Source organism: Macrobrachium nipponense, chromosome 15, assembly GCF_015104395.2.
Source record: "Macrobrachium nipponense isolate FS-2020 chromosome 15, ASM1510439v2, whole genome shotgun sequence".
In the NCBI taxonomy this organism is placed as follows: Eukaryota; Metazoa; Arthropoda; class Malacostraca; order Decapoda; family Palaemonidae; genus Macrobrachium; species Macrobrachium nipponense.
Genome location: NC_087208.1, coordinates 10,448,414 through 10,475,444, shown reverse-complemented (window position 1 = coordinate 10,475,444; position 27,031 = coordinate 10,448,414). Strand labels below are relative to the sequence as shown.

At 44.4% G+C, this 27,031-nt stretch overlaps 1 protein-coding gene across 1 annotated transcript in view; it reads right to left on the bottom strand.

Annotated features, from left to right (window-relative positions):
* The window catches only part of LOC135226954 (probable E3 ubiquitin-protein ligase HERC1), a 93,399-nt gene that overhangs the window by 11,475 nt on the left and 54,893 nt on the right, over window positions 1-27,031 (bottom strand). The window contains exon 6 of the mRNA XM_064266637.1: window positions 14,073-14,225. Coding sequence (XP_064122707.1) covers window positions 14,073-14,225 — 153 coding nt within the window. The remainder of the gene's footprint in view (window positions 1-14,072; window positions 14,226-27,031) is intronic.

Genomic DNA, 27,031 nt, shown 5'->3' with positions numbered 1-27,031 from the left:
TGGATACTTACCCACTGTTAAAGTTAGCTATATCTCCACACCGATTAGGCGAGTCAGCACTCAAACACAAAATTGAATGGCTGCCTGGATGACTGTCTAACTTACCTGTTCTCCACCAGGTGTGTTTCAAATGTTTTAACCCTTGTCTGAATTCTCCTTGACAGCCCACTAAGTTGTGGGGAGGTTTGGTGGGGTCTACTTCAACAGTAGGTAAGTATCTAAATAATAAATGTTATTATGAAAATTTATATTATTTGTGATGAATCTTACCTACTGTTAAAGTTAGCTGATTCCCACATTAAGAAGAGAATGATGGGTAATGCAGCTAGACAAAAATCCTCTCTGCCATTTGAGCTAAAGGTTTCTTGTATGAAACCCAAAACATTCTCACCTGATCTGGAATCCTTTCAGGATTTTACTACCACCAGAAGTTGGATTCCATTCAGGGAGCAATGCTCTCATACATGTGCAGAGCAGCCTTGCAGAGAAAATTGCTACAATTCAGCCAGAATGAAACAGAAGCAGTATGGGGGGGACCCCTGTGCCTGGGTCCAAAAGCCCTATAAAACGAGTCACTTAAAATAAATACCTTTACAATATTAAGGTACGCTCCTACACAAAATTTGTACCTTCACACTCCCCAAAATATTAAAATCCCGGATTTAAACTAAAGACCCCAAAGAAATGCTCTTTCTTCGGTTCAAGAAAAGACTACCCACTACCAGTAGTGGTCTGTTTTCAAACATGATTCTATATACTTAAGGTAGTGAGCGGGTAAAACCAAACTGCACTTCTACTGAGCCGTCAATCCTATTCTGAAGCGACAAATTGACTTAACACTAAATGAAGTTACAACTCCTGCTCACATTATTAGGAGGGGACATTCTAACATCTCTAAGCAATTAAGGAGATGCATAAGTCTGAATTAGGCCAAATTTAAGAAATCAACCACTGCTCAAGCCTAAGGGCCATCAAAGTAGTAGTAATTGTTCAGGTGTTCCTGTTCATCTACATGCTAGTAAGTCTAAATGAGTGCTCCTTAAACACCACAGCAACTGCCAAACTTACAAATGTAAAGGCCTTAGTAGGGAGTTTGTTCTTTCTGAATCCCCAATTGCCAAAACACTGTCCTTCCATACAATGAATGCTCAAACCAATATTTGTTCATTTCACTAAAAGCAGCAAACTTTCCACAAAGACTTTGTTTCTGTTGAATATTCTATGATGCATGAAAATGTAACGACACAAGTTGAAACTCTTTGTTTGTGTTACACAACAAAGGGAAAACCAAAACCTGGACTTAGGCTTAAGGGGGCTGGCCGGAACCCCTATATATGGTGGTATAGGGCGAAAAATGCAAAGTCATGAAAAAATTCATGGAGCTTCACATGGCAATTGAGAATACGTATACGAAATATTTCGTCAAAATTCCTCTTACTTTCGTAGTTACAGGGTAATTAGTTATCGTAACTCAATAAGCCTAAAACATTGATCCGTACAAGAAAATGCAATATTTCTTCTATTATCGTAAATTTTGATAATTATTGACAAAGAAATTGGGAGAAATGGCATCTGTAGACATTCCCTGAGTTGAGAAGGAGACTTCAGGCTCAGCTACCAAGTCCAGTCCTGATTTAGTGCGATCACAGACTTCAAGTAGTCTACACGTTCCATTTCACCTCTGCCATTCGCCCGCTTTTACATATGTTTATGTATGTTTCGGCAAGAATTTCATCATGCCAATGAGGAAAAGACAAGGAAAACATCTCGCTAACATACAGACGAAGAAAAATCGCTCAAGTATTATTACAGAATATCATAATATATGCGTAGTTAGTGAAGAGAGAGGGGAGGGTTGCTTAGTAACGCCCCCGTCTTGCTTGACAGCACACGTCACACTATGCCCAAGGCTATGATCTTTGAGCAAAGAGATCTTCATTTATGATAAATAACAAAGTTTTGGTTTTTCAATACCCAAAATGGAATATGAAATTCATAATAATCATGATTTATTAAATTGTCTTTGTAAAAAAAGAGTACGCCTTCGAGTTTCACCTCTTGACATTCTCTTCCATTTTACGTTTGTTTATCTTTGTTTCGGGCAAGAATTTCATCATGCCAAAAAGCATCTTGCCTCAAGCAGTGCCCCAGGCTGCGATATATGAGCAAAGGGATCATCATTTATGATTAAATTATGATAAATAAAATAGTTTTGTTTTATTAATACACAAAGAAGAAATATACATTCATAATAATCATTATTTATTAACATTATCTTTATAGAAATACGAAGGAAAACTTTGAACGCCCGTATCTCAAAACTATACTTATTGACCTTCAAAATCTATCTTCTCACTTAGTTTTAAAGCTATAACATTGGAATTTGGTATATAACTCAGAAAGACATTATAGAACAATCAAATAGAGCCCTTTTTTCCAATTTTTGTTTCGTATTTTTTTTTTATAAATTTTTTTCTCCTGATTTATAGGGTTTATTTTTTTACCATATTGAAAAATTCATATCTAGCAAAAAAATGACTTTTAGAAAAAAAACTCTTCATTCGATTGGAGGTCTACATCAGGTCTATATATGGTAGTAATTCCAGGTCTTAATATTAAATATCAAGGGAGGAGATAGAATTTGAAAAATGGTTATTTTCGGGATAAAACGCCCTGGCTTCACAAAACCGAAGGTCAGAGGCGAAAATCATATGCGGTTTGGAGATGTCCCAAGTCACCTTATCAAGTGGTATGAATATCAAAGTCCTGTCCTTAAAAAAGGGCATTAGCCGGCCGGCCCCATTAAGAACAAAATGGGCAATTCTTGGTTACGGATTCCTTCCTATAGTCTGGGAGGCAAAGATGGTTCTGGATTACTTACAAATTTAATGAACATTATTTGTAAGTTGTAATTCTTATGACGAAACTGTACATTAATTGAGCATGATTACCTGAAAAAATCCCCAGTGAGGCCATGTTTCCTAATAAGGAAAAGCCCTTACCATATAGGATGTTTCCTTCAGGCCTAAAATTCTTCAAGAAGCACGAGCCTATTCATCTTTGACTGACAAGCATGCATAATTAAGCATCATCCCCACATTACTAGATAAGAATGGGGATATAGAGAATTTAAAAATATAATGCATAGAAATTGGGCCAGAAGAAGCAACAGGGCTTTGGAATACTGTTGACAGAGCTGGCCAACTTGAATCATTGATTCAGTAAAAGAGTGTCTTGCTCCTTAGGTCGACACCTTCCACCAATGGGCAACAGAGTCCCTGACAAAACTTATAGAGGGTTGTACACTAACCCAAACAAAATGTACAGAATAGCAATACTTTCTTGTAAATATATCTTGAAGGAACTTCTGTGACTAAGGATGTATTAGTAAGTGGAATACATTCTGCATGTGTACCACAAGTCTGACCGTCCTTTGGAAAGTCGCTAAAACCATGCTAGAAAACCAAAAAGTATGTGAGTGGACGCTTCCTGTTATTCAGTCTCAAAATGTCCAAGAATATCTCCAGTTGCTTATGGAGCTCGTCCTAGAGAAATACCTCATATACCATCATTCCCTCTATATACAACCTCCTACTAAAAAGAGAGAGACTTTTGAGAGATTTCTGCTGAAGAAGACAAAGGAAGCTATAAGAGGGAGATTAAACCAGTGGAGGACAACCAAAAAAGAATCTCAACTCCCCTTCACTGTCTCCACCATGTAAGGTACTGGTCCTAAGTCTCTCCATGCATGTCAGGAGGTTGCAACAGTCCATATCCCAGAACCTGAGGTCTGCACTTATCCCCGAAAGGTATAAAACAAGACTACCAATAGTTACTCCCTTATTGCCTTAACCTGAGCTGCATAATCAGACAGGAAGCAAAAGTGTTCTCACTTCTTCCAAACAGAGTGAGTACAAGCATGAAGACATTCAAAATGAGTTAACTCTCTTCCTTGCTCAACTCCCACTAGCGCCAAACCCTTAAAGCTCACTTCACAAACTCACTGGGTTGGCGCCTTCACTTCTCTAAGCTGAAGCAGAGACGAAACAACATAGTTACTGAGTAGTAAAGGGTAACAACTCAACAAGCTAGACTGAAACTCCATAAGCATGTTTGTCAGTCTTGAGTTCATTTCCCCAACAAGAAAGAGAAAGAAACTGAACCTTCCATTATAGATGGTTAAAGCGCCATAAGCGTTTGTATCACAAGAGGCAGTCTTTGGCTCTCCACAACTTTGTAAGAAACAATACAAGTAAAGGCAGACCTAAAGGGAGATTTGAGCATCCGAGAACTAGAAAAGTTACGGAATGCACTCAAATAAGAGAAAGCGTTGGTTCTCTTCTCCAATATTTAGAGAGCGCCGAAATATGCTAAGACAAGCAAGACATATTCTCTATGTGGCCTTTTTCCTCAACTAAATGAAAATACAGCAAAGTGTAATGCTGCAACAAACGCCAATCATACCAAACATGTTCCTCCAACTCCATTTCAAAATTCTTCCACCAGCGGGCGACAGGAGGAGACAGCTGCCAACAGGAGGTAAACAAAAGAGCTTAAAAGATTGCTCTTTCTTCGCAACCCTTGGCGACAGAAAGGGACACTTGTTGATGGGGGCGACAGCAGCCAAGTGCTGTATCGCATGCACCACGACTTGATAAAAGGAAGACAGTCTTAAGCGACTCAGGAGTCAGGACTCAGCTAAGTCCACATGAGTCAATTACGTTCATACAAGTCAACAATGTCTCACGAGTCAACTACGGGAAAGAAAAAGAGGCGCAAGAAAAGGGGAAAGATTGGAAGGCGGTAGGAAAGGAGTTACGACGACTCTCCCGTCTCGTCTAAAAGCAAATGTACATACTTTAAAGCATTAAAAGCAAACGTACATACTTGAAAGCATTTCTATACTACACATCACTAGAAAGCTCTGAAGCTAGAATAATATCTAACTTGGAGAGAACCGAGTGCTGTATCGCATCCACCACGACTTGACAAAAGGAAGACAGTCTTAAGCGACTCATGAGTCAGGACTCAGCCAAGTCCACATGAGTCAACTACGTTCACACAAGTCAACAATGTCTCAAGAGTCAACTGAGGGAAAGAAAACAAGGCGTAAGAAAAGGGGAAAGATTGGAAGGCGGTAGGAGAGGAGTTACGACGACTCTCCCGCCTCATCCAAAAGCAAACGTATATACTTGAAAGCATCAAAAGCAAACGTACATACTTGAAAGCATTTCTATAAAACACGTCACTAGAAAGCTCTGAAGCTAGAATAATATCTAACTTGGAGAGAACCTCAGATTCTATAGACACTGTAGACTTGAAAGAGAAACATTAATTGAAGCCGCAGTAAGAGATTGGCTAATAGCTGAAGAAAAAGCAGGCAAAGAAAAAACAAGCATTACGAAAAAAGAGGAATAGGATAGCCGACAAGAATTTAGAATACCCAAAACATGAGTGATCGGTTAAACAGTTGACTGAGTCAACATAATATTGGTATGTGTAAAACTCACAAGATACATTATCTTCTCAATAACTGTCTATACTTAAATTATATATTAATAATCCTATGCATGCTAACCCCTCAAACTAGGTGTTGATGATGGCAAAATGTGCCTATGAAGCGAGGATTAACATTTACCAAATCGATCCTTAGGTGAATGCTTTAAACGAGATTCAGACTATGAAAAGGGCAAAGCAGGAATTGGAGTTGGAGAGCACCAAACCCCGTCATCCCGAAAACAGACCATGTTGCCTGGCAGCGAACACCACCGTTGCAGGGCAGTCCTAGGCTGGGGCTACATACAGATGAGGAAACCAACACCTTACTTCTAACAGGGGAACACAAAACAGATTGCACACTATTATGAACGGATTCAGAACGTTCCCGTCACAAACTCAGTTCAACTTGTATTAGAACTAAAAATAGGTTTGATGTTATGTTCTAACTTCTCGATACGCTTTTCCTGAACCGATTGGGGAGCAGAAGGCAGAGCTACAAAGGAAGTCAATACTACCACTACCAAACTGCCTAGTAGCAGGGATAGCTGCAGATGAAGGGATACTAGGTAGGATAATTCTGACAGGTTTAAGTCCTGACCTAACTAATTGCTTTTGTAATCTATTAGTTTCCCTTCTTTCATATATCTGACATATTCAGGCATAAATTTATCAGAAAAATTCCCTACATTCTTCACACTGATTTCCAAGATCACACTCGGTACTAACCTTGCAACAGTACAAACCGAATGTTGATCTACTGCAAATTCCAACACCCTGCTGACAACAAAATCATTCCTACATAGCCTGATGTTATTGGTTTTTCCTCCAGTGAAAGATATCCTAGGAAAATGAAATAACAATACCATAAACAGGTGTAAAACTTCATAGAATACTAACAATCGCCTAACCGCAATGGCGGCAAGAAGAATTTGACGAGCTGAAACACTCGAAACACACCTGGTGGAGAACAGGTAAATTAGACAGACATCCAGGTAGTCATTAGATTTTTCGTTTGAATGCCAAGTCACCTAATTGGCGTGGAGATAAAGCTAACTTTAACAGTAGGTAAGATTCATCATAAATAATATATTTTTGTGATAAAACTATTAAAAAACAAATAGGCAGTTTTAAGCGATTTTGATGGGGGTTTCAACTATTCGTGGGTTCTAGCTATTCGCAAGTGGTCTGGTACCTATCCCCCATAAATATGGGGGAACACTGTAATAATAATAAGTGCCTAAGAAGAAGGACTGATAAAAGTAGACGAAGACCCATAAATAAACAGGCACCCTCAAAGATATTGTCAAATGCAACTACCATATCACTCTTCCATAACAGCATTTTTCAGCCTTCCTTTGAACAAACACTGGGCTCCTTTACAGAGAGGGGAGCAGATATACCCTCTTTCAGGGTCTAAGAATGCATGACAGTTGGTGCCATAAGCCTAGTTCTTTTTGACATACGTATTACAAATTGAGCTATGGATGCCACTAGGAACTGAAAATCTTATTACATTTTAGGATGAACAGTACAAGAAAAAGGATAAGGATGGAGAGAAGGGTAGGAGGATTGTGTGTATGCACCAGTGTGTAAGGATGCTCTGGTGTTCCCATCAGGAACACTTATTGACTACTTGTTCCACATCAATACTTTCACTAAATACTTTTTGTTCCTATCTACAGTGAAACCCTCGTATTCGCAGACTCCGGATTTGAAGATTTCTCTCTGGAACATATACCCCCATTATTCACAGAGAATTCACCTATTCGCTGTATTTTTTTGAGATATCAAAAATCCTGGGGTTGGTTTTCTTATCAATTTCATCATAAAATGCAATTTTGTGATAAAACTATTAAAAAACCAGGTATAAACTTTTTTAGTGGCTTTTTCTTGAGTTTTACCTAAAAAAATAGGCAGTTTAAAGCATTTTTAAAAGGATTACAACTATTTGTGGGTTCTAGCTATTTGCTGGGGGATCTGGTACCTATCTCCCATGAATACAGGGGGAACACTGTACTTCTCTCCTATTCCTATGCTTAATATGATATTGTTATGATTCAATAGTTTTGTCCATACTTACCCGGCAGATAGTATATTCTTAGCTATAGTCTCTGATGTTCCAGACAGAAATTCAAATTTTGCGGCACACGCTACAGGTAGGTCAGGTGATCTACCCTCCTGCCGCTGGGTGGCGGGACTAGGATCCATTCCCGTTTTCTAATCAGATTTTCTCTTCCACCTGTCTCCTGAGGGGAGGCTGGGCGGGCCATTAATCGTATATATCTGCCAGGTAAGTATGTACAAAACTTTATTGTATCATAACAATATCATTTTTGTACATGCAACTTCCCCGCCAGATATATACTTAGCTGATTGGCACCCTTGGTGGAGGGTAAGAGACAGCTAAATAGTATAAATATTAAAAACAGGAAACAACACAGTTGTAGGTCAAAGACCTTGGTTCTTACCTGATTGGGCAGAAGACTTCATGGATACTGTCTATGAGTCTGCTTTGCCTCAAGAGTTTCAGTGAGGTAGTGACCTATGACCGAAAACTCTTCTGGATCTTGTCAATGGGGCTTCCCACTTACATGACAGAACCGTGTTAGGATCTTGGTCAATGGGGGCTAATCCACTTACATGACCAAACCTTTGTCTGCAGTACAATCAAGGAGCACAAAACCAATCCCGACCACCTGACCATTTCTAACCCGTGTTAGAACTACAATTGAAAGAGGTTCCCCAAACCTTCTTTCAAACAACAATAAAAACACACCACCAAATTAAAATACAACTAACTAAACCTAACAAGGATTAGTCTCAGCTCCCTGTCCCAGCCCCGAATCTGCAGATACGTAGGGCCCCAACGAGAAGCACTTATCGTCAGTTACTCTTACGTCTCTTGAGTAGTGAGATGCAAATACCGAGTTGCATCTCCAGTAAGTAGAGGCCAGAATGTCGTTCAGAGACATGTTTTTCTGAAACGCCAGAGATGTCGCAATGGCCCTTACTTCATGCGCTTTCACTCTCAGGTGTTTAAATTGTTCTTCATCGCATGTCGCATGCGCTTCTGTAATGATGCTTCTCAAAAAGAACGCTAGAGCATTTTTAGAGATGGGTCTACTAGGGTCCCTGACAGAACACCAGAGACTATCCAGGCTTCCCTTAAGTTTCTTTTATCTATCTAGGTAAAATTTAAGTGTTCTGACAGGGCACAGGGATCTCTCTGTCTCTCTTCCCACTAAGGGTGAGAGACCTTTTACCTCGAAACTTCTAGGCCATGGTTTCGAGGGATTCTTATTCTTTGCTAAGAATAATGGTTTAAAGGAGCAGATTGCCGAATCCCCTTTAAACCCTACTCTCGCATCCAGCGCTTGTAACTCGCTGACCCTCTTAGCCAGAGCTAAAAGAAACAGAGACTTTCTCGTCAGATCCCTGAAGGACGCCTGTTGAGGAGGTTCGAACCTTTTTGATACCAAGAATTTCAAGACTACATCCAGGTTCCAACTAGGAGGTCTAGAGCACTTTCTCTTGGTAGCTTCAAAAGATCTGATCAGGTCATGCAGATCTTTATCCTCCGCAATTCTCAGGTCTCTGTTCCTGAAAACTGCGGATAGCATACTACAATACCCCTTAATCGTAGAAACAGCTAGGTTACATTCCTCTCTTAAAAAGAGAAGGAAGTCGGCAATCATGGTCACAGAGGTATTGGATGAGGATAGCTTCTTCGACCTACACCATCTCCTGAAGACTTCCCACTTCGATTGGTAAACTTGCAAGGTTGATGACCTGCGGGCTCTGGCGATCGCGCTAGCAGCTTTGCGCGAAAAGCCTCTCGCTCTGACGAATCTTTCGATAGTCTGAATACAGTCAGGCAGAGAGTGGGGAGGTTTTTGTGAAACCTGTCGAAGTGGGGTTGCCTGAGCAGATCTCTTTTGAGAGGAAGAGATCTGGGGAAGTCCACCGTCCATTCCAGTACCTCTGTGAACCAATCCTGAGCGGGCCAAAACGGAGCGACCAGAATAAGTTTTGTTCCTGTTGAGGAGACGAACTTTCTCATCACTTCCCCTACGAGTTTGAATGGGGGAAACGCGTAGGCATCTACTCCTGCCCAGTCCAGAAGTAGAGCGTCTATTGTTCCAATTCGTGGCAAACAGGTCTATGTGTGGTCTGCCCCGAAGGTTCCACAACATCTGGCAAACGTCTAGATGGAGAGTCCATTCTGTGGGTAGGACTTGATTTCTCCTGCTCAGTAGGTCCGCTCTTACGTTCTACTCCCACTGAACGAATCTGGTGAGAAGCGTAATATTTCTTTCCTCTGTCCAAAGTAGCAGGATTCTTGCTGTCTCGTACAGGGAGAAGGAATGCATCCCTCCCTGCTTACTTATGTATGCTAGGGCCGTGGTGTTGTCCGAATTGATCTGGACCACCGAGCCTCTGACTTCTGGCTCGAAACTTTTCAGAGCTAGAAAGACTGCCAACAACTCCTTCTTGTTGATGTGCCAGTTCACCTGGTCCCCCTTCCAGGTGCCTGACACTTCTTTCGCCCCTAGTGTTGCTCCCCATCCCGACTCTGACGCGTCTGAGAACAACACTAGGCGCGGGTTCGGTTTTAAAAGTGACAAGCCTTTGTTTCTCCTGAGTGGGGAAAGCCACCAACTCAGATCCTTTTTCACCTCTGTTAGGATCAGGAAGGAGTCCGCAAGGTCTCCTGACCTTTGATCCCACATCTGTTTTAGATAAAATTGTAGGGGTCTCAAGTGAAGCCTTCCTAGAGAGAAGAACTGTTCCAGCGAGGAAAGTGTCCCCAGCAGACTCAGCCACTCCCTCGCGGAGCTTCGTTCTCTCTCTAAGAAGGTCGTCACCTTCTCTATGCCCTGTTCGATTCTTTCCGGGGATGGAGACGCTAGAAAACCCCGAGAATCCATCCGAATCCCCAGATATATGATGTTCTGGGTGGGGATCATCTGCGATTTCTAGTGGTTGATTATCAGTCCAAGGGGGACTGGGCCATTCGTAAAGTCAAATGCATGTCCTCCAGACATTGGGTCTCCGACTTGGCCCGAATAAGCCAGTCGTCCAGATAAAGAGATATTCTCACCCCTTCCAGATGCAACCATCCGGCTACATTTTTCATAAGCACGGTGAATACTTGTGGAGCTGTCGACAGACCGAAGCACAAAGCCCTGAATTGAAAGATCCTTCCTTGTATCATAAATCTTAGGTACTTCCTGGAGGATTGATGTATCGGTACATGGAAGTACGCGTCCTGAAGGTCCAGGGAAACCATCCAATCTCCTGGACGGAGAGCAGCAAGAACCGAAGAGGTTGTCTCCATGGAGAACTTCCTCTTCTCTACAAAGCGATTCAGAGCGCTTACGTCCAGAACCGTTCTCCAACCCCCCCGAGGCTTTCGGCATGAGGAACAGGCGATTATAGAATCCTTGGAAGTGGGGATCCTGGACTGGTTCTATGGCTCCCTTCTCCAGTATCTGATCTACCATCAGAAGAAGGGTTTGTCGCATAGCGGGGTCTTTGTAATTGGCTGCAAGTTCCCTCGGGGTTGAAGTTAAGGGAGGTCTTTCCATGAAGGGGATGAGATACCCTTTTCTTAAGATCGAGAGGGACCAGTTGTCCGCTCCTCTCTGTGCCCAGGCTTCTGCGAACTCGAGAAGCCTGGCACCTACAGAAGTCTGGAGGAATTGAATTCTATTTAGCCCTCTTGAAGGGCCTGATAGAGGATCTACCACGCTTATCCTGATATCTTCTTCTGGAAGGGGGTCTTTGTGAAGGGGCCCCCTCGAAAGGGTGCTTGAGAAGGAAGTTTCTCCTTCCTGACGGAGGAAGCAGTTGGTCTAGCCCTCCTTGCAGACTGTGCCAACAGGTCTTGAGTAGCCTTTTCCGCCAGGGAGTGAGAGATATCCTTAACCAATTTGTTCGGGAACAACTGGTTAGACAGAGGGGCGTAGAGCAAGGACGCCCTCTGGACCTGAGAAACGGATCTGGTAAGGAAAGAGCTATAGACTGCTCTCTTCTTCAAAATTCCAGCCCGGAAGAGAGAGGCCAACTCCCCCGATCCGTCCCTGACTGCCTTATCCATGCAGGACAGAATGCTTTTAAGTTTTTCAGGTCCCAAAAACTCTGGATCCAGAGTCTTCCTGGCCAGTGCCCCAAGGGACCAATCTAAAAAGTTAAATACTTCTAATACTCTGAAGAGTCCCTTGAGGAAGTGATCCAGTTCCGTCATTCCCCACGTTGTCTTGGCCATCGGGAGGGAATACCTTCTTGTGGAATCCACTAAGGTAGAGAAGTCCACCTCGGCCGATGAGGGGAGTCCCAACCCCGTTGGCTCTCCCGTCTCGTACCATATCCCTTGCCTGCCAGAGAGCTTGGAGGGAGGACAGGAAAAAACTGTTTTGCCTGACTCTTCCTTAGACTTAAGCCAATCGCCCACGGATTGCAGTGCTTTCTTCATCGAAATGGTAGGTCGCATTTTGAGGAAGGAGGAGCTCTTTGAAGTCTTCGTGCTAGAGAAAAGAGACCGAGGAGAGGGAGGAGCAGCTGGGCTAAGAGCATCGCCGAACTCCTGTACCAGCAGGGCTGCTAAGGTCTTGTAGTCGGAAAGAGCTGCAACTCTTGGGACTTCCTCTTCCGATACTTCTTCGAAGTTTTCTTCTAAGTTAACACAAGGACGTTCGTGTGAAGCGACTACCTTCTCTGCACATCTGAAAGGGGAGACACGTTGAGAAGAGGCCGAGAGTTTGGCGGGAGAAGGACGTCTGGTCGGAGAGTCGCTTCTCTATGCAGAAGAGCGCCTACTAGGCGCCAAATGTCTGTCTGGCGAGTTGCGGCTGCCGGAAGGAGAGCGCCTGGATGGCGAAGATCGCCTGGATGGCGCTGCGCGCCTGGCTGGTGCTACGTGCCTGGCTGGCGCCAAGCGCCTGGTCGGCAACGAGAGCCTACTAGGGGAGGAGCACCTGCGTGGAGAATCGCGCCTGCTGGAGGACGAGAGCGCAGCTGGCGCCTGCTGCCTGGTTGGCGCCGAGAGCTTGGCTGATGCTGCAGGCCTACTTGAAGCCAAGGGCCTACTAGGAGAGGCGTGTCTGTGAGGAGAGCTTCCCTCCTGCGAAGATCGTTTGAGAGGAGGGTATAGCCTAACAATTGTAGAGCATCTGTCAGGCGAAAAGCGTCTATCAGGGTGAGAGCATCTGACAGGGGAGAGGCGCTTGGAGCTTCTTGGTGAAGGGCTCCTGTCCCGAGATGCACTCCTCTTGCGAGGAGGGAGCCTAGACTTCTTAACCGGGAGCACAACATCCTTTTTGCGGGAAGGGTCGCTAACCAGAGCGCCCATCAGGAACGAAAGTTGTTCCTGCAGGTTTACCAGGAATTGTTTGGTAGTCATCTGATCGTCCTCTGAAGGCGGCGAAAGAGGCTTAGAAGAGGAAGGAAGAGCTGTACAAGAAGCAGGACTGACTGGAGCTCTCCTGGCTCTCTTCCTGTCCAGAGGGGACTCCTCTGATTAGAAAACGGGAATGGCTCCTAGTCCCACCACCCAGCGACGGGAGGGTAGATCACCTGACCTACCTGTAGCGTGTGCCGCGAAATTTAAATTTCTGTCGGGAACGTCGGAGACTATAGCTAAGTATATATCTGCCAGGGAAGTTGCATGTACAAAAATGTGCTTTAATATCATTAATATATCAAGTGCTATGCTCAGCACAGCTATTTTCATAATCACAAACTTTACCCATATGGATATGTTGGTCACTTCATGTGACTGTCGTGCTCAGTCCAAGACAAATAATGACTGCACTGATCATGACAGCAATATCTACTTTCAGAAATTACCTTAATAGATGACAAAGAAATTCTATAAAAAAAAATTAGGACAATGCCAAACATTCAGCACTGCACATGATAAAATATCCAAATCTTTCCCAAAGAGCCAGTGGTCTCAAATTGGTGTGTAAACAAACTACAAACAAGGAGAAGTCACGCTATCACTGCCTAAAAGAGGGAGGGTACACATTAGTGAAAACAGGTGGGTGCAACCATTAATTATTTTTTCAACTGCTGAACAAGACAAGGCTTGAAAACAGAGGGCTATATGAATGTTAGGTAAGATTCATAGAATTAAAAATAATAAGCCTGAATCTTCATCCAGATATGGATATACCTTTAAATCCAGTTAACTCTTCCTTGAACCAGAACTCACCCTTTCACAAAAATTCAATACTTTTCAGAGACATCTTGTGGACAGACCCAAACAACGATAGAAAAACAAACTTGGTGAGTCCAAACTGATTGTCACCAGTAATGAAAATATAAAAATAATCTAACTCTATCTGAAAACTATTCTTTTTTATAACCAACTTCAAGTACTGAAGATTATTCTATCTATTCAAGAAGAACTCATTGTATTCATAATTACCAAATTCATAATGATCAATCTGTAGCACTTACTGTTTTCGATTTATTCCTTTTCAAAGCCAACAACACTATCTGAAGGTGTTTATTAAGCCTAGCAATCTCATAATAAACAAATAAAATGTATGACCCTTTCAGAAACAAACCTCCTGTGTTAGTCCTGCTAACCGCATAATCTGTGTGATAACTTGAGCGGTGATGCCAGTCATCTTTGACACATCAAAAGGTACAGGTTCAACTGGTTCCAAGGAGGACACAGGTACATCACTAATACTTGTGTCCCAATCACACCACTGGACCTGAAATAAAATTGGAATTTGAAACTTCAAAATATTACTTAAAAATAAAAATAAAATACTGTGAGATAAAACCACACAAAGCTCTCCATTAATGGGTTGCTTAGAGTAAGAAGAATGGGAAGAGTATACAATTGTGATGTGCAAAAAAAGTGGTGCGCTTGAATTATGGGGAGTGCTGATGCCATAAGGCCCCATTATAAAGGAAGTGTGTGTTACTACTTTATGACTGAAGGGATTTGCTTCAAATTTTTACCACTTATTCTACAACTAATAATGAAAATTCTCTCTATTGGAAATATAAAAATTCAACCTCTAAGATCATTTGTTTTGCAATAGAAAAAAATCATGTCACTTTTCAAAATTAATATGTAAAACTCAAAGTTGCATAGAAAAACAATTTTCCCCAAGACACAATTAAGATATTAAGATATTAAGTTAATATGAGCAAAAAGTCATTACTGGAAACAGGCTCATTTTTGGAAGCCAGGCCCTAATGCTATTCAAATGCTAATATCTCTAAAAGTATTGAAGATAAAAGAAATATTCTTTCAGCAGATAAAACCTTACATCTTTAAATTTCATCCCATACAAGATTTATCTTTAAAATATCATAAATTCACATTTAAATGATGTTTTAATTAGTGCATTATAATTTTCTAAAAAAGGGATTTTGACGTAAGGAAAAATCTATTTCTGGGCGATTGGCTCGTGTCGCCAGCGAAATATCCTTTAATCTATTATTTCTAGGGTAAATGTACTAACACATACCAGAGAATAAATAAAATAAAGAAAAAGGTCAGTATAACTGACTCGCTCACCCTCCAGGAGGGTGTCGGTATGAACACTAGGCGAGTGAGACCACTACCACGAGCCAAATGCCAATAGAAATCTCCCACTACAAAAACCCTCCAAGAGGGGAGCCGACCCACAGAGTGAGCAGCTCGTACTACTACTACTCCATCCCATGCTGCCGACTGCTGCGCCTCTGGTGGCCATCCTGAAGTTAGCAGACAATCTTGGGCGAAGGGATGGGTAGGGTGGGATTTCGCTGGCGACACGAGCCCAATCGCAGAAATAGATTTTTCCTTACGTCAAAATCCCTTTTCTGGGCTCAGCTCGTGTCGCTGCGCGAAATCGTACCAGAGAAATAGACAGAAATTGTAAACAAAAGTAATAAAATAAATCAGAATAGGTCTCAAATAAAAGATAAAATAAATATAAAGGGAATATAATTGCTAAAAAGATACATATACACAGTGATATAAAATAGAAATATGCTTAAATTACGCTTAATTCTAATCATGTTTCTTAACATAAGGTAATTTACATATATACAGGTAAAATGGCTTACATGTATCAAATGATATCTGTGTAAAAGAATGTATCAAAACATAATAGCAATTAACATAAACAGATAAATAAAACAATCAACCATGATAATATATAAAGGAATGTATATGACTTAATATACAAAACCCGTAACCATTATGATATGATGTATCCCCTAGCATAAAAATAAGGGGGTAACATCCATGAGATCAATGTTTATAATCATCTGTGAGTGTCCCTAGCAAAACAAAAAGGGGCACCCACTACACTATCATAAAAGCAGCTAAGACACAAGGTAAATGCAAATGAACAAGGCAGGAATAGACGAACTGTTGGGTGAGGCAGGTAGAAAGGAGGACTGAATCTTCTACTACAAATTAGCTAGAGTCAGGGGAAACTATGTTACCCGCTGCTACTGCTGGGAATTTCAGAGCTTCCAAGGACTTAAGGTAGTGACGTTTGAACACTGTCGGCGATTTCCATCCGGTATACTTTTTCAACTCATCGAAGTTCATATTTGTTGGAAAATATTAATTGAGGTGGCTACTGCCCTGACATCATGTGCTTTCGGGAAAGAGTCAGGATTGGCTTGCTTAATAAAGTACAGGATTTGTTGCCTGATGCCTTTAATGGATAAAGTTCCACCTTTTTCCCTCTTAAAGAGGGGACCCGATGAAGATGAGGAGGTCCTGGACAGAAAGGCTCCGTAAGGTTGAAACGGGTGGCAAAGGGATACATCTTGTGGAAGGGGTAGTACCTTCCAAGGTTCCCACCTCATCAAAGGATCTTCATTCTTTGCTAAAAAGCTACGTTCCGGAGAGAGTAGGACTTCCCCTGTGGGAAGGAATTGAATATGATCCGGATCCCTGGATAAAGCCGACAGTTCTGAAATTCTTGCTCCTGAAGCTAAGCTTAATAAAAATAGGGTTTTTCTTAAGAGCATTATAAACGAGCATGTGTCATTATCGGTTTCTGAAGCCAGTTTTAGAACATCGTTTAAGAACCATGAAACTGACGTAGGCCTTACAGAAGGCCTAAGTCTAGCACATGCTTTAGGAATAGACGAGAAGTAGGAGTCCGTCAAGTCTATGTTGAATCCAAATTGAAATATCTTTTTCAAAGCTGACTTGTTTGTCGTAATCGTGCTAGCTGCTAAACCTTTTTCAAATAAGGATCTGAAAAAGGATATAGCTGAATTAACTGTCATGATTCTAATTATGTGGATTCTCTCAGGAAGATTGCTAACTTTTTGACAGCAGCATCATACTGTCTCAAAGTTGAATCCCTTTTATCGGATTCCAAGAAGAGAATATTCTGAGGGTCAATATTTGCATCTCTTTTTGCCGCAAACTTCATGAAATCCATAAAGTTAGGGTTTTGAGAATCCCTGAGGAAGCGAACACAGTCTTCGTTTGTACTGACTGGGAGAGCCTGGGACTGGGGATCCGAAGAGGACGAAGGCCCAGCTCCAAAATTAGAGGATACCAGTTGCTCTTCGGCCAGTCTGGGGCTACTAGAGCCACTTGACCCTTGAATGTCCTGAGTTTGTTTAATACTTTCATGAGAAGATTCACTGGAGGGAAGACATAAATCTTCTTCCAGTTGTTCCAGTCTAGAGCCAGGGCGTCCGTGGCATAGGCCAGAGGGTCCAGGTTGGGGGCTACATAACACGGTAGTTTGTGGTTCGCTTGAGATGCGAAGAGATCCACCTGTAGCCCTGGGACTCTTTGAAGGATCCATTGGAACGAACTGTTGTCCAGTGACCATTCCGACTCTAGGGGCACTGATCGGGATAGGGCGTCTGCTATGACGTTTCTCACTCCAGCTATGTGAGTGGAGGAAAGATGCCAACTGAACTTGTCTGCCAGGGAGAAGATGGCTATCATGACATGATTTAGATGACGTGACTTGGAGCCTCCTCTGTTTATACAATGCACTACCACTGCGCTGTCCAGGACTAGCTTTATGTGGGAGTACTTTGGTGGGCGCAACCTTTTTAGAGTCAAGAACACTGCCATTGCCTCCAGCACGTTTATATGGAACTGACGGAACTGAGGTGACCAAGTCCCTTGAACCTTTTTGACCTGGGAATACCCTCCCCAGCCGCTTAAGGACGCGTCTGTGTGGATGGTGATCCCTGGTGGAGGGAACTGAAGGGGTACTGACACTGACAAATTCTTGACTTTCGCCCACGGCCGGAGTCGATTCTTTAGAATCAGAGGCACTGAGGATAGTTTGTCCCTGGACCTGGCATTTGCTCGCGAGCGCCAGATTCTGGTTAGGTCTTTCAGTTTGGCTTTCATTAAGACGTTCGTCACTGATGCAAACTGGAGAGAACCCAGGATCCTTTCCTGAGCTCTCCTTGATGCTAGTTTGTGACTTAGAAATTGCTTGACTGACTTCGCTATTTCTTTCCTTTTGGTTGATGGAATCGACAGAGTGTGGGAGGATAGATTCCATTGAATGCCCAGCCACTGAAAGTTTGACTCTGGAGTGAGTCTTGATTTGGTCCTGTTTATCTTGAAGCCTAGATATTCCAGGAACTGAATCACTTTCAGTGTAGCTCTGTTGCATTCCTCGACTGTTGGGGCCCAGATCAACCAATCGTCGAGATACGCTACTACCATAATCCCTTGTGATCTGAGTTGTTGCACTACCACTTCCGCTAGCTTTGTGAACACTCTGGGTGCCACGTTGAGTCCGAAGGGAACTACCTTGAAGGAGAATGTCTGGTCTCCTATCTTGAAACCCAGATACGGACGGAAGTGTCTTGCAATAGGGATATGATAGTAGGCGTCTGTAAGATCGATAGAGGTGGTGACGGCCCCACGGGGAAGTAAGGTCCGCACCTGTGAGATCGTGAGTATCTTGAACTTGTCGCAGCGGATGGCTAAGTTTAAGCGGGACAAGTCTAAGATTACCCTTCTTTTTTGTGAGCCTTTCTTTGGCACGCTGAACAAGCGACCTTGAAATTTTAATCTCTTGACTCTCGCTATAGCTCCTTTCTGAAGGAGGTCCTCTGCGTACTCTGTCAATTCTTTGGAAGGAAGTTGACGGAAAGGTCTGGCTGGAGGTGGGTTCGTCAACCAGCTCCAACCCAGACCTTTTGACACTATGCTCTGAGCCCATTGGCTGAAGTTCCACCTGTGGCGAAAGTGAAACAGCCTCCCTCCTACCTATGAAGTTCTTCATTGGTTCTGGTAACCGCCTCGGCCTCCTCTGAAGTGCCTTCCCCTATTAAAGGGGCCTGCCGATCCCCTTCCACGAAAGGACCGCTTACCTCTGCCTCCCTTACCCGAGCGGTCATACTTCTGCGAAGCTTGACTCTCGAAGGCTTGATTGTAAGCTGGAGAGATGGCGTAAGAGGTGGAGGGCTGAGGCTGAGGGGATATCACATAAATTGGCTGTGATTGGCCCTTAGAAGTGGAAGGTTGGGCTGTCTGCACTAATGGCACCGCTGGAACTTGCTGAGGAAAGCGTGGTTGCTTTTTCTGGTAAGGTTGGAAACGCCTGGGTTTCCTCTGTCCCTTACCTCTAGCTGTCAGGTCTTGCCTCCTCTTAGCCGTAAGGCCCCAACGGTCCTTAAGGCTCTGGTTCAACCTCGTAGCCTCTGCCTGGACTTCCTTTACCATAGCTTCTGGGAAGAGATCTGCTCCCCAGACGCTAGACGAGAGTAACCTATTCGGCTCATGCCGAATGGTTGCCTCTTGAAGGACATGCTTCCTACAATTCGTTCTAGCAGTGGCAAACTCAAACATATCTGACTGTACCGTTTGAGTCAGGGCTTTGGTCATGAGCTTAAAAATCGGTTCCGATCCATATGCCATGGTTGCTACCTCAGTCATAGCTATAGAATTAATTGATCTGGCTAGACGCGATTTCGCGTCAAATTCAGCCTGAATAAGGCTATCTGGGAGCCTGGGTAGCTTTTCACCAAACTGCTCCATAGCACAGTCCGGTTTGAGTTTGCCAGCTGAGAATGTGTTCGGCAAGTCTTCCCACAAATCTCCAACTGAGGGGAGTAACGGAGATGTGGGATCTGCTTCCTTTAACTGAGGTATGGGTTCCCCCTTCTGGGCCGCTGGGATGGTCGACCTCGCGATCTTGGTCAGGAACGGGAGCGGGGTACTCTCATCCATTGTGAAAATGGTAAAGGGACTCTTAAAAGGTTGTATCTTGGTATTAGAACAATCCATGTCCTCTAAACACCTGAGCCATTCTCTCTGAGCCTGGTCTCGTGAATAGAGGACTGTCTCCTTTGGTACCCTATCGTCCCGAACCATAGCCGAAGGTGTGAGCCTTGCGTAGCCTATGAACGGAGGCTGGAGGTCTTCCGGGTAGAACTCGAAGTCCTCTATTCTTCGAGTCCCAAACTCCGGAATAGAGATGAGACCGTCCTGTAAGGGGGCGTATGACGCTACTCTCCATGGGTTGTTCATAGAGAACGGAGGTAGTGAGTCATACGGAGGGAGCTGAGTTCCACTTGTGTTGGAAAGTGGAGGAGAGGCTAGAGGAGCTTCTCTCAGCCCGGCTATAATGGAGTCTTGGGAAGTAATCCTATCCGACAAACGAGAGATCATTTGTTCCATACTACTCTTTAGGGACCCAACGAGGTCGCCCACCTGTTGCAACAGGCCAGCATTGGGGTCCAAAGCCGGAGCTGCTGCGGAGGTGGAGGGGAGGCTCTGAATCGGAACCAAGGGTAGCGGAACTGGTGACTCTGCCGGAGTGCGAGATCTCTCTCTGGAGGATTTACTCCTCGAGGACTTAGAGCCGGAGCTAGAAGCTTTAGACCTGTCTGCTCCGGGATTCCCAGCCGGAGACTTACGGGAGGAGGATGAAGCCGAGGTCGTCTTCTTAGACGACGATGACGTCTTAGTCAAGGTCATCACTTTACCCTTGACCTTAGGTCTAACCGAAGCGTCAGGAGGAGCATATAATTCGTCACCCGTAAAGCCTTGGAAGGATGGAGAGGTTGCAGGAGTAGAAGAAACAGTTACGCCCAAGGGTGACCCTTGGGTGTCCACCTTACCTACCTCGACCAACAGGTCGTCTACACCTACCATAGGTTCAACATTAATATCTAAAGTCGCGACGTCCGTGGAGATATCCTGGTCTTGATCAGTTAATGAGGCAGCCAGCTGTTGTTGGATGAAGGCGATAGTCGGGGCCGCCTGTGCTGGGTCGACGTATCCTGTCGCCTTGCCTCCGGGGAAGATTAATACTGCCAACCGTTTCTCCAGGATGTAGGGCATACCCTTGGCGGCGTTCTTCCCAAAACCGCCGACCCAGGCCCGCAGGGTAGCCAGTGCGGTATCCCTTACTGCTGGCGCCTGGAAGAGAGGGCGTAAATTAGATTTAAGAATCACTTAAAACTAAACTTAAAGTATAACTTAAACTAGATGCCTTAAGTTAAAGTTAATGATGAAAACTTAAGCACTAAAATAGAAGCGGAGCAGCTACTGGAGATGGAATACTTACCCCTTCCAAAAGCTGGCTCACCAGATCGTAACATATGGTACACGTCTCATGGTACCAGACCTGGATGTCCCCGTGCGGAGTCGCGCATGGAGCATGGGACCGGCAAACTTCGTGTCCACATGGGTCCTGAAGTGTGGCGGCGCATCCCGGATGCTCACAGTTGGTGGACTGTAAGTGGAAAGACACATGAGTATCTTAAAAGGCATCACTTACAGACTAAAGGACAGAAGAACTCCGTTGCATGCCGGAGCTCGGAAAAAATTTGGGCATAACCCCTCCCTGCATTGCCTGAATAGGCTATAATCCCGGAGAGATCCGGTAAGACATGTAAAGGAGGGGGGGGGGGGGGGTGGTTTGGTTTAAGGTACTTAAGATAAACTTAAAGTTAACTTAAACCTAAAACACAAACGAACCGGACCAAGTCCAGTGCGTAGCGGAGTGTAGTAACTCAGCAAAACGGTAAGGTTAGCAGTGACCCACTGTATGTTCCGGTCCACTCTACTGGGTGGACTAACATCTTTCCGCTGGATACCCGGACTCCGGTCAGGAAGGAGCCCTAGTAAGGTGGGAAAGGGCGAGAAGACATACAGGCTCGAGCTAGCCCGGAGCGACAAGGTAGCAACGGAGGGGGGGAAAGGCCAGTACCCCCCACTACGTACCACCCGGCCGGACCGAGAAGCCGGAGAGGTCGAGGCCCGTCTGGGTCTGTCCCGACTCCCTAGCCCCTCCACCTGAGGGGAGAGAGGGAGGCAGGCTCGGGTATGCGGAGCGAGCATGGGCAGACCGACCCACCCCCGCCCGACTCTATGGAAGAGCGGGAGGGGGGGGAAGGGTGACTGGGCAGGCGTCTGGCTGTCCCGTGATCACGTAGTGACCACGAGGCGGTAAGATCAAAATAAGACAACTAAGCCTAGGACACACCAACTGATCAGAGAGATGCTATCGGGAAGCAACTGAACTGAAAAGCGGTAGAATATAGGCCCACTGGGCCAAAACCAACTGATCAGAGAGATGCTATAGGGAAGCAACCGAACTGATGAGCGGTAGTATAGGCTCACTGAGCCAGGACCTAGGCTAAGCCAGACGCCTAACTAACCTAACTATAACAAAATACATAGTATAAATAAATAAAAATGAAAGGAAGAAAGCAATATAGCAGGAGAAAAAATCCAGGAGTGTACGACTAACCCGAAGGCAAGTCTACCACTCAAAGCTAGTCAGAGGCCGATACTAAGAGCCGGGACTAGGGTCTGGATAGAAGCAGCCTGCATAAGGTAAAAGACATGCATGCATGGCAAACCTGAGTAGACAGTACCCTAAGTAAAGCGGATAATAATATAGAGCGTACATAAATAAAGGGATGTTCTAGGTATGGGAGACCGAGAACGAACCCACCACGCGGCAGAACCATGCTGCCATGCTTCCGACCCCGAGTTCGTATTTATACCTAAAAAACGGCAAATACTGACTGAGGGCCGAAAAGAAACAACTAACCATAATTACTGAGTACTTAACTTAGCTGCTGCAATAGCTGCACGCTCCATTATAGATAAATCCAACGAAAGGGCACAAAAAACACAGAGAGAAAAATATCACAACCGACTCGTGTGCGCTAACTTGAAAGGATGGCCACCAGAGGCGCAGCAGTCGGCAGCATGGGATGGAGTAGTAGTAGTACGAGCTGCTCACTCTGTGGGTCGGCTCCCCTCTTGGAGGGTTTTTGTAGTGGGAGATTTCTATTGGCATTTGGCTCGTGGTAGTGGTCTCACTCGCCTAGTGTTCATACCGACACCCTCCTGGAGGGTGAGCGAGTCAGTTATACTGACCTTTTTCTTTATTTTATTTATTCTCTGGTATGTGTTAGTACATTTACCCTAGAAATAATAGATTAAAGGATATTTCGCGCAGCGACACGAGCTGAGCCCAGAAATTGATGATTTCAGCACCAAATCTGCTAGTTTTCCAGAATACTAGGATTAGTTAAACCAATTCTCACCTCTGCTACAAAGAGGCATTTCACATTGTATTGTTTGTCATATTATTAGCAGTTTGATGTTAGATGACTATTTGAAATGCAATTAACGATAACATTTATGTACTAGAGAGCTCCAAGATACCTCATTGACCCTTTGATGGTTCAACTTGAAGCTTCACAAGTTATCACCTTTAGGGCACCCTACTGTTATACGTACTACACTCTGTAAAAAGTTTCACTGAATTTGGTTCAGTCTTCTTTTAGGAACAAGAATTTATTTTTGAAAAAATTACAAATTTTTTTAATCAATTTGTATTTTTCATAGCTAACAAACCTGAGGTCTTAACAACAGGATATTCCCAAGCACTAGCTGGTAACTGGTTAAAACTAATCAAAGATTGTAAGCAAGGAATCTGTGAGATCTGGCAACTCCTGCGCATACGAGGTACTAGCTGGTTAGAGACTGTGCACCGCCTCGTGATGTATTTAGTCTTTCCCCAACCCAGGAACTATAAGAGAGAGAGGGTCGGCTAGAGGTGGGCAGTAAACGTGAAGACCTCAGGTTTGTTAGCTATGAAAAATACAAATTGATTAAAAAATTTGTCATTTGTTCATATGTGGAATAAACCTTCAGTCTTAACAATAGGATACACTTACACTTTGTGGAAGGTACAAGTATCCTAAACTGGCTGGGAGTTAAGCCACCTGACCACCCCTCTTATAAGAGTGAATTCTAGAGAAGGTGGTCTCATGCCCGTGAGAAGATAGATAAACCACTATCTAACAACTCAGCCGTCTGGGTTGAAGTACAATGATATATGAGCAGATTCATTGCAACCAGGGAACCAAAGAGGATTCTGACTGTTCAAGTAACAAACTATATACTCACGGGGTTTGTTACCACTCCTCACTCTCCCTTGCTGTAGAGAGAGGAGTATTTTGCTACTGAATAGAGGGTTTGGCATTTCAAAGATAATAAACACACCAACTTTCAGTATGGCTACCTTACTCACCTGTATCAGACCAGTCCAACATATGACGTGTCTATTCCTCAACCTGCTAGTATGAAGAAGAAAGGAAAAAGAGAAAGAAAGAGACCAGCCAACTCACTCATTCTCTCTTCCACACAATCATCATAGGTAAGATACAAAATAACCTATTAGGGGTAATTGATGAATTACATAACTTGTTGGGCAGCCACCACAGGACCCAAGGAAAACGTGTCAAAAGATCTGTGCACAACATCTTTCAGGTAAAAGGAAGTGAACGTGGACTGGTGCAACCAGAAACCAGCGCTTAAAATTCTGTGAACCCGTTCATGTATGTACTTCCTCCCGCGACCGTGTACGTGTTTCACTGGCATACATGTACGTGATCCAGTACGCTGTTTGAGTCGGGACAGTGTATAAGTGTCGCTGCGAGATGAGTTTTGAGAACCTTCGGTCTCAGTGTCTTCCAGTTTTAGACCATACACACCAACCAATATTGTCCAGAATGTTGTAATTCCTGGGGAAGCTTCATCAGCAGTTTTACAGGAGGAGGAGGATACTGCTAAACCATCTTCTTCACGTCATCGGTTGCCTGTGCTGGAGCAGGAGGAGGGAGATAACCAAGAGTTTAAGTCCTCATTCGCAGAGGTTGTTGATCTCATTCGTGAGCTCAACAATCTTGAGGGTAGGGCGCAAGCTCAATCTTCTATCACCGAAATGGGTATAGAGGCCTTACTGGGTGCTAAACAGGACTCTAGAACCTCTTTTGAGCTCCCTTGTTGGGTCACGCTCAGTCCATCCTACAACATGTGAACGCTTTGGTGTCGAACCAAGATGGCTCTCTGCGTTCTAGTAGGTCATCTGAGCTTCTTCCCCCTCCTCTTGTGCAGCATAGGAAATACTATTCCATTAATACAGTTCAATTGATGCCCCATCACCATAACCTGGATGTGATCCGTCTTAAACCTGGCCTAACTCTCGAACAGGTTAGGGCTTAAGGCCCTTCCTTCTCTTCACAAGTTCTCAGCTATGGAGACTACTGTGGCTTCCATCTTCCAGACAGTCTCCCGGCTGCTCTTGTGGTTCACCGCAATAGCCAAGATTGCTTCAGATAGGACTGAGGGAGGTTTAATGAGTTCTTCCTCCCTCAATAGACTGTTACAGTCTGGAGCTGAGGCAATTTCTTACCTGACACACCTTAGCTCCAACCTGTGGGCCAATCACCTCCTGGCCAGGAGAGATGCAAAACTGTCCAGATGGCAAATTCAGTGGACTCTTGAGTCTTTGTCGTCTCTCAGAAAAGGGATTTTGACGTAAGGAAAAATCTATTTCTGGGCGATTGGCTCGTGTCGCTGCGCGAAATATCCTTTAATCTATTATTTCTAGGGTAAATGTACTAACACATACCAGAGAATAAATAAATAAAGAAAAAGGTCAGTATAACTGACTCGCTCACCCTCCAAGAGGGTGTCGGTATGAACACTATGGCGAGTGAGACCACTACCACGAGCCAAATGCCAAAAGAATTCTCCCACTACAAAATCCCTCCAAGAGGAGAGCCGACCCACAGAGTGGGCAGCAACTACTACTACTACTCCATCCCATGCTGCCGACTGCTGCGCCTCTGGTGGCCATCCTTTTCAGTTAGCGCACACGATTCACACGTGCCCTTTTTCACTCAGTGTTTTTTGTGCCCTTTTCGTTGGATTTATTTACTATGGAGCGTGCAGCCATCGCAGCAGCTAAGTTAAGTACTCAGTGTTTATTGCTATTTGGTTTTTTCCGGCCCTGAGCCCGTATTTGCCGTTTTTTAGGTATAAATACGTACTCTAGGTCGGAAGCATGGCAGCATGGTCCTGCCTCGTGGTGGGTTCGTTCTTGGTCATCCATACCCAGAACATCCCCTTACTTAAGTACGCTCTATTTCTATTATCCGCTTTGTTTAGGGTACAGTCTACACGGTTTGTCAGGCATGCATGTCTTTTACCTTATGTAGGCTTCTTCCATCCAGACCCTAGCCACGGCACTTTGTATGGGCCTCGGCTAGCTTTGAGTGGTAGACTTGCCTTCGGGTTAGTCGTACACTCCTGGATTTTTTCTCCTGCTATGTTATTTTCTTTCTTTTGTTATTATTCATTTGATTTATTTATATCATATTTGTTTTGGTTAGTTAGGCGTCTGGCTTGCTTAGCCTAGGTTACGGCCCATAGGGCCTATATGCTACCACTCTTCAGTTCGGTTGCTTCCCGATAGCATCTCTCTGATCAGTTGGTTATGTTCTAGGCTTAGTTGTTTGTTGTCTTACCGCCCCGTGGTCACTACGTGATCACGAGGTAGCCAGCCGCCTGTCCAGTCACCTTTCCCCCCCTCCCGCTCTTCTATAGTGTCGGGGGGGGTGGGGGGGGTGGGTCGGTCTGCCCATGCTCGCTCCGTATACCCGAGCCTGCCTCCCTTTCTCCCCCCAGGCGGAGGGAGTAGAGGGACGGGACGGACCCAGACTGGACTCGACCTCTCCGGCTTCTCGGTCCGGTCGGGTGGTAGCGTGGGGGGGGGACTGGCCTTTCCCCCCCTCCGTTGCTACCCCGTCGCTATCACTTACAGGCTAAAGGGCAGAAGAACTCCGTTACATGCCGGAGCTTGGAAAAAATTTGGGCATAACCCCTCCCTTATCGCCTGAATAGGCTATGACCCCGGAGAGATCCGGTGAGACAGGTAAGGAGTGGGTTGGTTTTAAGGGTACTTAAGATAAACTTACTAGTTTAACATAAAAGATCTTAAACCTAAAAACTCGACGTACCTGACTACGTCCCGTGCGTGGCGGAGTGTGTAACTCAGCGAGACGGAGTGGTTAGAAGGGACCAACTGTATGTTCCGGTCCACTCTGCTGGGTGGACTAGTCTCTCTCCCCTGGATGCCAGGTCTCCGGTGGTAAAGGAGCCCTAGTAAGGAGGGAAAAGAGCGAGAGGACATACAGACTCGGGCTAGTAACGGAGCGACGGGGTAGCAACGGAGGGGGGGAAAGGCCAGTCCCC